At 40.7% G+C, this 14,565-nt stretch overlaps 2 protein-coding genes across 2 annotated transcripts; one reads left to right on the top strand and one right to left on the bottom strand.

The window, feature by feature from the left end:
• Positions 1-1,086: 1,086 nt before the first annotated feature.
• Positions 1,087-8,061, top strand: atp6ap1a (ATPase H+ transporting accessory protein 1a). The gene is made up of 11 exons (XM_035645510.2): positions 1,087-1,254; positions 2,487-2,613; positions 2,907-2,981; positions 3,128-3,321; positions 3,646-3,686; positions 3,907-3,992; positions 4,480-4,629; positions 4,850-5,007; positions 5,396-5,446; positions 5,606-5,843; positions 6,587-8,061. Exons 1-11 carry the CDS (start codon positions 1,121-1,123, stop codon positions 6,794-6,796), a joined length of 1,464 nt encoding a protein of 487 aa, XP_035501403.2. The 5' UTR covers positions 1,087-1,120; the 3' UTR covers positions 6,797-8,061.
• An 800-nt stretch (positions 8,062-8,861) lies between these two features.
• On the bottom strand, positions 8,862-13,748 carry LOC118317064 (L-rhamnose-binding lectin CSL3). The gene is made up of 13 exons (XM_035645511.2): positions 13,635-13,748; positions 13,062-13,094; positions 12,589-12,630; positions 12,261-12,305; positions 12,000-12,135; positions 11,807-11,910; positions 11,282-11,326; positions 11,052-11,187; positions 10,859-10,962; positions 10,534-10,578; positions 10,286-10,421; positions 10,045-10,148; positions 8,862-9,228 (listed from the first exon to the last, which is right to left on the bottom strand). The coding sequence occupies exons 1-13, from the start codon at positions 13,663-13,665 to the stop codon at positions 9,215-9,217; spliced, it is 975 nt and encodes a 324-aa protein (XP_035501404.1). The 5' UTR covers positions 13,666-13,748; the 3' UTR covers positions 8,862-9,214.
• Positions 13,749-14,565: the final 817 nt, after the last annotated feature.

Genomic DNA, 14,565 nt, shown 5'->3' with positions numbered 1-14,565 from the left:
AAACCAGATGAGATGAGTTGAATTGGGAAATGCATGTATAAATAGGAAATATAAAAATAGGGACAATATACAACATGATAGAAATGTAAAAATATCAATAACATGTACAATGTTAATAGGATTACACACGGAGAGATATTGAAAATTACAATTTCATTTTGATTTGAAGTAGTAGGTAAACACAGGCATTACTGATTACATTAATAAACACTCTAAATAGAAACTTCATTACTGTCAATAGATTTATGTTCTCGACTTTCAGCTGTCTGCCTGACCTTTCTCCTCTGACCTCAGATGGAGCTAAATTACTAGAAAGATGTGGACATCCCCACTTGAAGTAAAGCTTAAACAATGCGCCTGTGTGTCACAGTATCTGATCTCCACACTGTAGATTTTAACATGTGTTCATAGGTAGGTTTAATTGTTTTTTTAGTTTTTTTAATCTTTTTTAAATTTTCGCTTTTGTATCGTATGTCCACTTACATTTCAAATTGAAATGTTGTTAGTTGTACTGTATGGCTTGTACTGTATGTTGACCATTTATATTGCTCCAAAATAGAAAAAAGATTATTATACAGATCTAAATTTAATTATATATATTAATATTTTTTTTTTACATTTTTGCTTGTGTAGCCTGTTGTGTTTTCATTTACATTTAAAAAAAATAAATGATTGAAACTATATAAATACTATTTGTATGTGTTTTTTATTGCTTTAGAAATAGATTTAATTTCTTTTAAAAATTCCTTGTTTATTGAATGTCCACTTAATTTTGAAATTAAATGATCCAAATGTTGTTCACAGTATGTATGTTAGAGAATTTTCTTTTGATTTTCGCTTGCGTATTTTGTTTTCTTTTACCTTCAAAACTAAACGATTAATGTCGTTTATTGTGTTGTATGATAACCATTTAAAAATTGATTTTTCTCTTTTCTATTTCATTTCTTTAATTTTCACTAAGCTAAGTAATAAAAATTGCTATTGCTTAAAAATTTGGATTAAGATAAAAAAAAAAAAAAAGATTAATATCTCCATCCGTCCTGCGGGGAAGAGTCACGTGACATCACCGGCCTCCTCCTCTACGTCACGGCCTGTCAGTGTACAGTGGAGGACCGTGAAGATGGCGTCGTCACGGACACCGCAGCAGCGCGGCCGCATCCCCGCAGCCCTGGCCGTGTTCCTCGGCCTGATGAGCATGTTGAACGCGGGGAACTGCGACGAGCAGGTGCCGCTGATCCTGTGGACGAGCGACGGGTGAGCAACGTCGATGTATTATCATTCGCGTGCTTTCGCTCCTCTCACGGAGGAGGCGGTCCCGTCCGCTTGACGGCTGTTAGCTAACGGTTAGCAGCTAACGGTTGGCAGCTAACGGTTAGCCGGTGTCTGTCGACGTCAGGTGAGATGTGAACTGACCTCAGCAGCTCTCTGAGGGATTACAGATAAAACACAGCCTCGACTGTGGCTCATTTTAATAACCAAACCGACCTTTGATAAAGAAAATAATAATGAAACGTGACGTCAGAATAAAGCGGCGGATCCCTGTGAATGGCAGGTGTCATGTCACCTGCGACCCGACGGTAGAAACCAGCCGTTTGCCGCCGTGTGAACCATAAACGGTCTTATTGGTTTTTTATTAATTTTTTGTTATATTAACAATGTTATTTATACGTGGTTTTTAACCTGGGTTCTTTTAAAGTCATTCATTTCTCCAAGGCCACATTTGCCCACAATACACCTGCAGAATTATCCATCACCGGTTGGGCCCCTGGTGGCCCTTGATCCTTAGGCCCTCACAAACCGTCCACCACTCTTCTGCAGAAATGATGGGTCAATTAATGAATTAGCTGATTTACAGTAGTTTTAAAGGTAAAATAGCCCCAAAGAGAAAAAAAAATGAAATCCCACATGCTGACTAGGGCTGCTACTAACAGTTAATTTCATAAGCGATTAATCTGTCGATTTGTTTTTTCTCGATTAAGCGATTAGTTGTTTGGTCCATAAAATAGTGAAAAATGTTGATCGTCAAGATGATGTTTTGTTTTGTCCTCACACCAAAGATATTTAGTTCACCGTCATAGATGAGCGAGGACACAAGAAAAATTTCACATTTAAGAAACTGAAATCAGAGAATATTTACCCCTATTTTTGCATAAAACTACTTATAGTAGTTGGCGATATATTTAGTAATCGATTACTAATCGAAATATTAATAGATTAACTGTTGCAGCTCTAATCCCAACCTCTAAATATTTGCAATTTTCTCAATTCTGTTTGATAGTAAACAGAAAATTAATTTGCATTAGTGTTTGTGAGTCAGACTAAACAAGACATCAGGGAATAGCAACGGTCACTTTTCACTGTTTTCTGACAAGTTATCAACTGAACAATCAATCAATTATTAAAGACAGTGATTGTCAAACATGTTTTATACTGTTGATCAGTTACTTGTACTTCGTAATTGGATGTGAACATTTTTTTTCCACCAGGATTTCTCTACCAAGTCAGTCCGCTCCCACCGCCGGTCACATTGTCGGGCAGCAGCAGCTCGCCACCTACTTGGAGAACGCTCTGAACGTGGGCCCAAGAAACGTCGTGCTTTTCCTTCAGGACAAGGTGCGCAAACACACGCGCGCGCACGCACACACACACATAGATCATTGTGTGTTGTGCAAGTAAAAGACATTCAAATGTTGATTGCATGCTGTCAGAAACAAGGAGAAAACACTGCAGGTTTGTCTTATTATGACAAAAAAAAAACATTATAACTCTTTACATATGTTTCTCGACCCCTAAAGTTTTAGTACCCATCAAGCTGTTCATCGTAACACAGTCTTCCAGATTCCTTGTCGATGTTTTGGGTTGAATTGTTTGAATAATTGTCCCCTTTTCCTCGTCTTTAACTCCAGATGAGCGTTGAGGACTTCACCATGTACGGAGGGGCGTTTGGAAACAAGCAGGACAGTGTTTTTCCCAACCTCGAGGTAGGACGACGATCGATTGTAGATCATCATACTCACATCATCTGTTCATCCTGTTTGATGTCATGCGTTTAAAGTTAATGTCTTAGGAAAAAACTAATCAGAGGGATAGTTGGTCACCATTGCGTTTTGTCTCTTCTGTGTCACAGGGGGCTCTGATGTCGTCGTCCTCACCGCTGGTGTTACCTTCCGTGTCCTGGCCTGCCTCCAACGCTGTGATTGGCCAGCTCCAGGACCAATTAGAAACCTCCCCTCTGTACATGGACCCTGAAACACTGAGTCAGCTGAGACTGAATGCCTCCTCACCTGCCCTGCTGGTGTTCAGGCTGCCCTACGGGGTTGGGTAGGTACAGTCTTCACAGGTACCTAACGATAACAAAGGTTAATAAATAAAATTTAAAAAACACTTTTGCACCTATATAGTTCACCTTTTGTCTGGAATTGTTTTGTTTCTGGAGAAGAGTTTGGAAACTATTCAGAATTTTTTTCATGAAACTTCACAATTAAATCTTGGATTTTGATATTCTGGGTCACGTCTTTTGGTGACTCATGTTTAAGGTTGTTTCCATTACGTCTAATTCCGACTTGGATTTTATTGATGATATTTTAACCCCCTCTCATTTTGTCAGTATCTCATTGTTGTCTGCGCTCACTTCTGCTCTTTCAGATCCGATCTGATGTCAGCTAGAGAAATTCTCAGTGGAAACGGTGAGTCTTAACAATGAACTAACCCATCAAATCACATTGTAATTTTTTAAACACAAACTGCTGTAAAGTTTTTGACTTGGTATGTTCAAAACACACATTCCCTCACCCGTTGGGTTGATGATGGGGGTGGATTGAGATCTGGCGGTTGTAAAGACCTTGACATGTGTAACTCACCTGTACTATTGTTCTCAAGATGAAAATCCTTCATGTTGTCTTTCAGACGAGGTGATTGGTCAGGTGTTGAGCATCATGAAGACCCAGTCTGTTCCATACACAGCCATTTACACTGCCCTGCGCCCCTCGAGGGTGAGTTAAGTGTCCATCAGCTCGTTTTTATCCTGGAGAACCCAAGAGACGGCCAGACGTGCTTTCATTTCCTCTCGTTTTGGATTCATGTAACTATCTTTTCACCTGCCTGAGTTTACATGAATTGCAGCTTTTACAAAACGTAGCAGCCAGACTTTTCACCCAAACCACAAAAACAGACATTACCCCATTTAACTGGCTTCCAGTAAATGTGAGTATTGATTTTAAGTTTTTATTGTTGACTTTTAAGACTGGTTTGATACCATATTGTGCCCAGTCATGGCCTGGCCTTGATCTTTCTGACAATCATTTAAGAATGTCCCGTTTTTAATAATACTCACTTGTACTCGTATGATTTGGCCCTAATATTGTCTAATGTTGTCAAACTGCTTTTAATAACCTCCTTTAATTTCCTATTGTTATTATTGTTATTGATTCACGTGTTTGGTATTTCACCATCTGTCCCTGTCTTCCTGTCTCTACGCAGGAGGCAGCGTCTCTCTCCGTGGAAGCAGGTCTGGGTGGAGGACGCTCCCTGCTGCAGGCCAGAGGAGGACACCGGGAGAAGGAGCGAGAGAGGGAGAGGCAGCAGAGAATCAAGGAGAGGGCTGGGACATACGGTCCAGTGGAGTTCAAGGTGGAAACTCTCGGTTACTATTTTTATGGCGTTTGATTCTTAATCTAATTCTCCAGATTTTATTTAATTTTACTCCACAAAGAAAGAAGAGAAGTCAAAGTATTGAGAGAAAGACTAACACATGTTGTTGGTTTTGGTTTATCATATTTGTTGTTAATAAGAATTCACCAACCTCATCCTGTTCGATCTTGTTTCATTGACCTCCCCCCTCTTTCCTCAGGAGGGGGACGACACCTGTATCCTCCTATGGGCTAAAGGCCTGTCAGTGAGCATCCTTCGGAGTGGTCGCTGGGAAGACCACGACCTGACCCCGTCCACCTTCGGGGAGGGAGTCAACCCCAAACTCCACGGATCGAGCTGCGACAAAACCAGAGCAAAGTAAGATCATTTACTTTCATTTACTCAAAAAGTGAAGCAAAAAAATTTGACAAAAGTTTAAACTGTACCTTTTACAGCTACCAAGCCCATCATTGTACTTTGATGTAATAATTCAACACATTGCACAAATTTCATTGGTCAAGTAATCTTCTTTATTGATCTAAAGAACAATTTGGGTTCTAATTCCTGGCTGAGATTTCTATTACTGAGAAAACGTCAGTTCACAAACCAATGAGCGACGTCAGAGAGGTCGTCCATCCATCATAGTCATAAAAGTCTATTATGTAGATGTTATATCACATTTTTTCTTTATCTAAAATGTTTTTAAATACCTCAATTTTCAAATCTTTTTCCTAATTTTCATGTTATATTTAATTTTTTTTGTCAGGTTGGTTCTTAATTATGAGAACGTCCTCGGCCACCGCAGCTTTAAACTGATGTAAGTTTGCTCATCATCCATTTTCTACGTCTTAACTTCTCTTTTAGTTTAAATAATGCTGAAGGACATGGACAAATTCAGAGGAGAAACATATTCCCATCTTCTCCTGAACCCTTGAAAAATAACAAAATTTATATGTGTGTGCTTGTGCGTGTCCAGCCTCGCTATGAGCCAGCGTCACTACAGCGTGTCCGCACGCCGCTGGTTCACACTGGACGCTGTGGAGCTGGAGTACGACGGGACCAAAGCCACATTCAACGGCAGCAGGAACGTCTATGCCCCTGCCGAGTACTCGTACCGCTGCGAGTCCGTCACCAGCTTCCGTTGGCCGCTTCTCGTGCCGCACTCATCCAAAGATCCAGCCAATCAGTGGAGGGTCTCTTTCGAAGACTTCCAGGTAAGATGGTATTTATTTTCTCTAATGTTAAAGTCTGTACTGTATACATCATACTTTGTCAAATTGTCTGGTTTCAGTAACTGTACTGTCTCTCAATATAGAATATAGATGTCTGTCTCACGTCAGCTCAGCAGTTTATGATCATACAGATCTTTAAACCTAGGCAATGTCGATTTCCTTTGACGTTGCATTATTAGTTGGCGTGAACACCTAATAAGATGTAATTTCCAATTACTATCAGCACTAACCAATGAAGTAAATCACACTAAACACTAAATATAGTAATTAAAGGGGCAGTAAGTGATTTTAATTCAATACACTTTTTGTAAAAAATCTGTGAAAATTTCCTCGCGCACAACACAACACTGTGTGCAGTTGGAAAACATCAACCCCTGACACCTTAAGAGTTGTGCTAGCGGATGACGCTACTTCTCAGGTGTTTTGGTCTTGTGGTTAGCGTGTCTGTCTCCCATACCCGAGGCTGTGGGTTTGAGGCCCAGGCCAGTGCAGTAAAATCATCAATGACAACAACGGACTGTGGTAAACCACAACTCCCCTTATTACGCAGCTACACTGCACTTGTGACTAATAGCATCATCACCCGCTTCCAGCACATGTAGGAACGTCCACATTAGTATGGTTCAATACATTTAATAGATACTTCTAATGAATGCTAAATATGGTCAATCACAGTAAACAAGAAGACCTTGGCAGTGACGAGCCCTTTAACTTTCCCTCCACAGATTCAGGGCTTCAACGTGAGCGGCGGTGAATTCTCGTATGCCAGCGACTGTGCCGGCTTCTTCTCTCCGGGGATCTGGATGGGCCTGATGACCAGTCTTCTCATGGTCCTGGTGCTCACCTACGGCCTGCACATGATCATGCAGCTCCGCACTATGGACCGCTTCGATGACCCCAAGGGCCCGGCCATCTCTGTCCCCCAGACAGAGTGACACGCCCGCAGTCTCTGTCCTCCTCCCTGTCCCCTCTATCTCACTGCGATGCTTCCCCTCCCACCCTTTACATTCCTCTCCATGTTCATCTGTAGTTGGGCATTATACAGAATATTTCATGCAGTTGTCAGAATAAGGGTTTATCCATCGTACAACGTGTCAGTTTTGACCTTCTTCAAAATGTCCATCCTGAAACTGAAGAAGCCAGTTTTCAGGACGCCTCTCGTGTGGTGGCATTTCGTTCGAGTTTCTCTGAAAGAAAATACCTGGAGATGTTTGAAAACCCAAACAACTCTGAGATCAAAGTGTTTCAGGAATCCTCAACACACCACCTGAATTTTCTTTCTTTTTAAATGTGTTTGCTGCATATCAAGACAATTTTACCCATTTTCGGATTACGTGATTCCCAACTCAAACAAAGATGTTAGCTGGAAATCACATTTGTTGTTATACGATGTGATTATTTTTTTTTTAAATCAAAATTACCGCTATGGCGGAGGTTACTTTTGAGACAGGTTAAAAATCTCGTATCGTGCTGAATATTTTTATGATCCTGGAAATATCTTCAGAGCAGTGGAACACTTTTTGTTTTGAACACATTGGTTGGTGTTTATCTTTCAGAGAAACTGATCCTCATCGCTGTAAATCCAGTGTAAGAGTAAAATATGAGACGCACTAACAGGGACGAGTTTCCAGGCCATGGATCGATATGTTCTACGTCAAAGGGATACAACTGTACATATGGGTACAAATATAACTTGTGAAAAGTCTAATGTATTATGAAATGCTATTTATTGATGATTGACTACTGTCATTTGTGTATGTTTGTGTTTACAATGGTGTCTGTGAGTAGACAAGTGAAATGTAGCTGTTGAATGAAGGGAATCCATGTTCAGTACGGATGATGGATCAATCATATCCATGACATTCCATCTGCTTTAGGTCAAAGGGACATTTTGATGAACAAGCTGACGATTCAGATGATAATTTTTTGGGGGGTTTGACGAAACAACGAGAAGCACCGAACAACAGCATTAAAAGTTTGCTTTTCATTTTGAACAATATCGTTTTTGTTATGATGAACATGAGCTTTGTGTTTCTCAAGTCGAGGTCTCACGACTGATGTGCACTGGAATATGCTAAATGTGAACGTGTTACTTTTTCTGTTTATTTATTTTGTTGTGGATGATTTGTGGTGAATATCAACAACGTGAGGTCCTGTGTCGTGCTGCTGCTGTGACCCCAATAAAACATCTGTGAAGAGGTTTTGTCTTTTCCAATGTTTGTACAAGCTCATATATATCGTTCCACCAAATGTGTCTTGATTTTTTTGTCATCAGGATCCATGAATTATTCAGAGAAATGTTGGAAGATCTCACAATGTTAAAGTCGATTTTGCGTGATCATAAAAGTTTTCTAGCAAAGCCAAATAGCGTCATCATTTGGGTTCCAGTCAAACTGAACAATGTAGAAGCTTTATGACTTAAAAGATTGTAAGTAGACAGTTCAAGTGACTTGTAAGAGTGAGTTTTATAGATATGAATGAAATCAAGTTACCGTGACAAACCCAGTGCTCAAAGTAATAGTTGTTTAAACTGTCAAAAGATTTCAGTTTCTTATGGCAGCTGCCTGAATATATGGAATTTAAGGGGAGAATATAAATCTGAAATACCCCCCAAAAAATCCCTTTACATTAGTTTATTTATTTATTTCCTAAAATTGCCAATTTAAAGATACTTAATCAAAAAAATGTATATGTGAGGACTAGGAGTTTCTTTTGGGCGTTTAATTACGTCAGTGTTGTACATGGACTGATAATGGTGTAGGTTCAAGTAAGAGTATTCAAAATGTCTTATTATGATAAACTATGTCTTATAAAACGCACATAGATTTTGATGCAGATCCATCTTAGCTTGAAATAGGTTAAAAATTCTCAATGCGTTTTAAATGGCTGAGTAAATAGTACAGAAATATTACCAAAGACATGTCCCGAGTGTCCTCGGTGGTAGCTGCGACTTTGGCCTATGCAGTCTATAATGTGTATAACATGAGGTCAGGCAACTTGTCAATGCTAAAGAATGTTTATTTGTATAGCTCTGGGAAAACAGAAGAGAAACAGTCAAACTGCAACTACAGCAAAGAGAATTATTCAAAAGTCACAATAAAACAATAGTTTTTCATTTAGATTGATCTCTTTCTTGATCTCTTTCTTGATGTCCAAACACTTGTCCAAACACTTGGCCAAGTGTTTGGACAATCTCGTCCACGCCTGGCTGGCCCGGACACACCAAGAATCCAAACGTTCTTTGTCATATTGTTAATTTGAAATTTTATTGGTTGATTATTTGATTAGATAAGCATGCATTTATTTTCAAAGCAGGAAAATTGTGCTGTCACTGCGATTTCAGGGGATTTCCTTCATTTGGCAAGCTCTGCAAAAGAACGGATACAATCATGAGTAGACGGACAAATTAATTTAGCAACATGATACTGTCACATGCGTGAAAGTTCACTTTTTGACAGTTGTTTGACAAACATAACCTAAATTTTAGTTCCACTGACTAGTTGTTTTTTTTCACAAAGCCTCTAAGCATATCTCACGGTCTTTATCAGCTGCAGTTGTGATTTCCTGAGCCAGCTGAGCCATCTCCATGACAACTTACGAAACTATATCCAAACTGATGTTTTGCGGTTCAAACACCCAGAAAATGCTTGTAAGTGAAGCCTGGGTTAAGATTATCTTGTCAGAAATATATTCTTGGCTAAACGGATGCCACTGTATTAGAGTTCAGACTAACGTTAGCTCCTGTGCAGTGTTCCCAACTATTGTCAACTGTTAGTATCTCAAAATAATAAAGAGGCAACAAATGGCTAATTATCAGCGATAACATTTGTATAGTTCAGATCTGAAATTGGTGTGTGTCTTAATTAATTGAGAAACACACTCATCCACTTATTATATATATATATATAATAAGTGGACAGCTACATCAAACCAACAACAAACATGCAAACCCAGCAATCTAGAATATATATATATATATATATATATATATATATATATATATATATATATATATATTATTATTATTATTATTATTATTTTGCAAAGTGTCCAAACAAGTTTATGTCAGAAAGAAATACCAGTTTAATCTCACAATTTATGTATCTAATCTTTTATGCACAGTAATATTAGGAGTAATTAACTTTGCTTTTCACATTGGATTTGAGTCAAAGGAGCTTCTTACCTTTACAGAAGAAGAGTACGTCCAGGTACTTGTAGATGCCAGCACAGGGGTCTCCAAACTTAGAGTTAAACCCTAGGATCAAACAGCTGTTTTTCCCGTTGCATCTGTGGACGCAGAGTGACGTGAGTGAATACAGACTTGAATGTGCAGTGGAGAACGGGACAAATGAGCGTCATTTGAGAATTGATAAATGTGTGTGGCATATACCCTCCTGTTTTACAACAACAATGGGACACCGCACCTTTGAGCTACTATGTCAGTGACTTGACTTGAGCAGTTGACATCTGCGAGCTCAGCTGAACTCCTTCCAAGGGCACACGTGGTGTTGTCACGGCGTCCATAGAAAGCATCATAGACCGACAAGACCATGTCGTCATCTGTCAAAAAGAGGAGGTTCATCGCACGAATCCACCAAAATACAAATAAATGGGGGAGATTCTGATACACAAGTGGGCAAATAAAAAGGGAAAATGTGATCGGGGATCTTACCACAGCGCAGGTTTGCCAAAGTGCGTTCACACGTGGTGCTGCGGGCTGAAAAAGTATGACTCACGTTAGAAATGACGCTAGTCCGAGATGTTTGTAACCCTGATCTAATGCAGCTGACTTCCCGGGAGACAGGCGCGCAGTTTGTGGGCGGCTGTGGGTCGGGAGACAGAGCGGGCCGTCCACTAACCAGGTCGGTGATTCAAACCCCAGGGGGTGTTTTTTCACCCCTGTCAGGTTTTTTGTCAGCTTTGCTGATTTCCCATATTGTCTACTACATGATGTTTTTGCTTTCCACATTAGGTTTGGAGTCAGGGCGGCTACTTACATATACATGTGTAGGACACGTCCAGGTACTTGTAGGTGCCGACACAGGGGTCTCCGAACATCAAGTTGAACCCTTCGATGATACAGCTGCTTTTCCCGTTGCATCTGTGGACGCAGAGGGAACACAGGGCTTGAGTGTGCAGTGGAGAACGGGACATGTCGGCGTCATTTGACGAGGGGAACGTGTGTGGCACCTTTCAGCTACTTTGTCGGTGACTTCACTTGAGCAGTTGACATTTCCGAGCTCACTGGCAGATCTTCCAGAGGAACATGTGGTGTTGTCGCCGCGTCCGTACGTAGCACCGTGGATAATCAATTGCTGCCCATCATCTGAAGACAGAGTTCATCACATTAATCCACCAAAAAGAAAGGAGAAATTCTAACAAATGAATAAGAAGGGAGAAAATATCATCTTCGATCTTACCGCACTTCAGCTCTGCCAGAGTGCGTTCACACGTGACACAGCGGGCTGTCAAAGTCAAATGAATCACATTAGAAAGGACTCTTATCAAAGACACTTGTATAACCTTAATCTATTATTGGTTACGTTCACAAATGCAACTGACTTGCTGAGAAGCAGGTGCATCATTTTTGGGAAGTAAAGGAATTCAACGGCAAGAAAAGAGTCGAGCAATTAAAACACGAGAGAGTTTATGAAACAGAGGGTGATTCAATTATGCTGCACACAAAATAAACCATAGTATATGTCAAACATTTATAACAGCTTTAAAATCAGCTAAAAGGAGATTCAAAAGACATCATGGATGTTCCCCATGTCTGATCTCAATAGGTGAACTGTTCCACGCCCTTGGTCACCAGCTGTGATCTGGTCATAACCATCAGAGCTCCGAAACACGTACCCTCACCTAATTCTGTGCATGTCATCGAGCTCAGCATCTTTTAATACTTTGCTTTCCACATTAGGTTTGGAGTCAGGGCGGCTACTTACATTGACATGTGTAGGACACGTCCAGGTACTTGTAGGTGCCGACACAGGGGTCTCCGAACATCAAGTTGAACCCGCCGACGATACAGCTGCTTTTCCCGTTGCATCTGTGGACGCAGAGTGAACACAGGGCTTGAGTGTGCAGTGGAGAACGGGACATGTCGGCGTCATTTGACGAGGGGAACGTGTGTGGCACCTTTCAGCTACTTTGTCGGTGACTTCACTTGAGCAGTTGACATTTCCGAGCTCACTGGCAGATCTTCCAGAGGAACATGTGGTGTTGTCGCCGCGTCCGTACACGGCACTAGAGATGAACAGGACCTCCTCATCATCTGAGGAACAAGAGAGAGGGGGGGGGGGGGGGGTCACATTATTCCACTGAAATACAAAAAGAAGGAAGAAGGAAGAACTTCTAGTATATGAATAAAAAGGGAGAAAAAGTGATCTGTGATCTTACCACACTGCAGGTTTGCCAGAGTGCGTTCACACGTCACGCTGTGTTCTGTCAAAGTCACATGAATCACAAATTGGAAATGACTCTTTTCAAAGTCACTCGAAGCCTTAATTTGTCTTTAGTCACGTTCACAAATGCAACTGACACTGGTGCACAGTTTTCGGGAAGAAATGTGATATAAATATTTCAATTGTAAACCTTATCAAACACGTTCACTAAATGAATATCGGAGGGAATGTTTCGTGACATCCAACTGTTTCATGATCGGAGGCCAACATCAGCCATCAAAATAAACAATGAAATAGGTGTACTTGTAATCGTTCAGACGTACCGCAGTTTGCGCATTCGTTGTGTCCATGACCGGCGGAAGAGCCTGCAACGAAAAGTTCTGCTTTTTTATCGTTTCACTTTGTGCCAGGAAACCTGCTTGAATGTGGACGCCTCGAGTCAGAGGCCAGCCGACGAACAAGCCAGTGATTCTGATCAGCTAGTGCAAGACTGACTGGATTAAAGTGTTTCATTATACATTGATGAGAGACTGATAGAGGTGAGCAGAGCAAGAAAATGAAGGTTTCTTTGTGAGAGAACATCGAAAAGACATTGAAGGACCAGGAGCGAACGTGTGAGGGAATTTCTAATGTGCTAAAACTGCAAAGCAGCTTACTTGCACTTAAAGCATTAACCTTATGACAATGGGAATAGTTCCAAATTCTTGAGTGACAAACATGGATCAAGAAGGAAATATGAGCGTAACACCAAGGCCCATTGTGAATGTTGTCCTACAGTCATCAAACGTCCATTTACCTGAGTCCAGCAGTGAACATGTTGCTGCGAGCACTGAAAAAGATCATACAAAAAGAAAAACACAGGTCAACATTTCATTGATTTATGCTTTCTAATAAGGCACCGTGTGAAGGCTTTACGTTGTAACTAATGGCTTTTCTATCATCTAATTCAGCAAATGGATTATTTATTATAAAATGATTTATTACAGCACAGTGAAACAGAACTTTGCTTGTCTATATCTTCAATAATGAACCACATTGGAAATAATTAAGTCAAATATGACCAACGAACACGGGGATACGGGATCAGAACTTGGAAAATCTATTGTTCGTTTGATTGCGTCTTTGACCCATTAACAGAGTCATTACTTATATATCAAACACTTTAACGTTTATAAAAAGAAACTTACTCCATTTAAAGTGGAATGGGTCAATTGTTCAGGATCTTAGTTTGAGGTCTGTGCAAAGTTTCAAACTTCAAACTTGACAAACCTTTTTCTCAGCTGGCGCACAGGTAATGACCTCATTTGTTTTTTAGCAAAAATAAAAAAGAGGCAGGAATCTTCTAAGCTTCCCGATTCTGTATACTCACGCAGTGTGATCCCAAGCCTGGAGCAGAGCATGGTGCTGGATGGTTGATTCGAGGTAAAACTGAGTGGAACTGATGGTGATGGAGACAAGACGCCTGCTATTTATTCTGTTGGGCTGAAACAATGTCCAAAGGAAAAAGCCACAAGATTTTACTCTGAATTAGGGAGGAAACCAAAACCCTGTGAACGGTTACAAGTGATTAGAATATCAACTAGAGACACATCAAATAAATTATGATGATTAAATATGATTTGGCAAATTTGTCTGGGAACATACACGGTCTTGGTCCAGTTGTTTGCTTTCCATCTCCATGCAAAGAGTGCATCGCGGTCGACGATGTGGTTATATCTCCATCCGATCATCATGTCTTTCATAATCAGAAAGACTTTTATCACTTTTAGCATTCGAGTGGGTAAAGTCCTCCAACAGCCCACAAACAGATACAAAAGAGATAAGATTTTAAACTAACTCTCACTTGTTATTAAGACGTATTTATACCTTGTTTTTGTGTTGGATAGCAAGGGGAGACAGGAATCAGGATGGGAGGGGGGGAGAGCAAACCCTTCGACCTCTTGGGCCTCCGGGCCAAATCGGGGCCCCTTTAAGACTATGTGACCAGGGCCCCGGGTCAAAAAGCCACTCAGAGATACACATCTCTCATGACAGCAAATTGTTTTCTGCACTAAAAAGTTGTTGCTGCTTGCGATCGCTGACTCTGCACCGTGGAGGCCGTCGGGAAAAGGAGCTGCACTTTCCGAGGAAAATTGGAGCAAAGAATATTTTTCGTTTGAAGTGAAAGAAAAAACGCCAGTGGGCCTCGTTTGAGGGGATGCCACCGCGGAATAGGAAGTAGAATGGGTCGACCATGGACAAAGGCGGGTCTCTGGGCTCCCTCGAGGTACTCTGAAGTGAGGCGTGTAGTTGAAATCACC

Source organism: Scophthalmus maximus, chromosome 3, assembly GCF_022379125.1.
Source record: "Scophthalmus maximus strain ysfricsl-2021 chromosome 3, ASM2237912v1, whole genome shotgun sequence".
Lineage (NCBI taxonomy): Eukaryota > Metazoa > Chordata > Actinopteri > Pleuronectiformes > Scophthalmidae > Scophthalmus > Scophthalmus maximus.
The sequence above is the reverse complement of the archived record's forward strand: the minus strand, read 5'-3'. Positions and strand labels throughout refer to the sequence as shown.

What these genes read in the sequence shown, in the direction of transcription:
- atp6ap1a (XM_035645510.2), top strand. Translation starts at nt 1,121, where the DNA reads ATGGCGTCGTCACGGACACCGCAGCAGCGCGGCCGCATCCCCGCAGCC. An exon ending in TGCTTTTCCTTCAGGACAAG is followed by an intron (nt 2,614 to 2,906) that starts GTGCGCAAACAC and finishes CTTTAACTCCAG; the next exon opens with ATGAGCGTTGAGGACTTCAC. An exon ending in AGGCTGCCCTACGGGGTTGG is followed by an intron (nt 3,322 to 3,645) that starts GTAGGTACAGTC and finishes CTGCTCTTTCAG; the next exon opens with ATCCGATCTGATGTCAGCTA.
- LOC118317064 (XM_035645511.2), bottom strand. Translation starts at nt 13,665, where the DNA reads ATGCTCTGCTCCAGGCTTGGGATCACACTGC. An exon ending in ACCGACAAAGTAGCTGAAAG is followed by an intron (nt 11,911 to 11,999) that starts GTGCCACACACG and finishes CTGCGTCCACAG; the next exon opens with ATGCAACGGGAAAAGCAGCT. An exon ending in ACCGACAAAGTAGCTGAAAG is followed by an intron (nt 10,963 to 11,051) that starts GTGCCACACACG and finishes CTGCGTCCACAG; the next exon opens with ATGCAACGGGAAAAGCAGCT.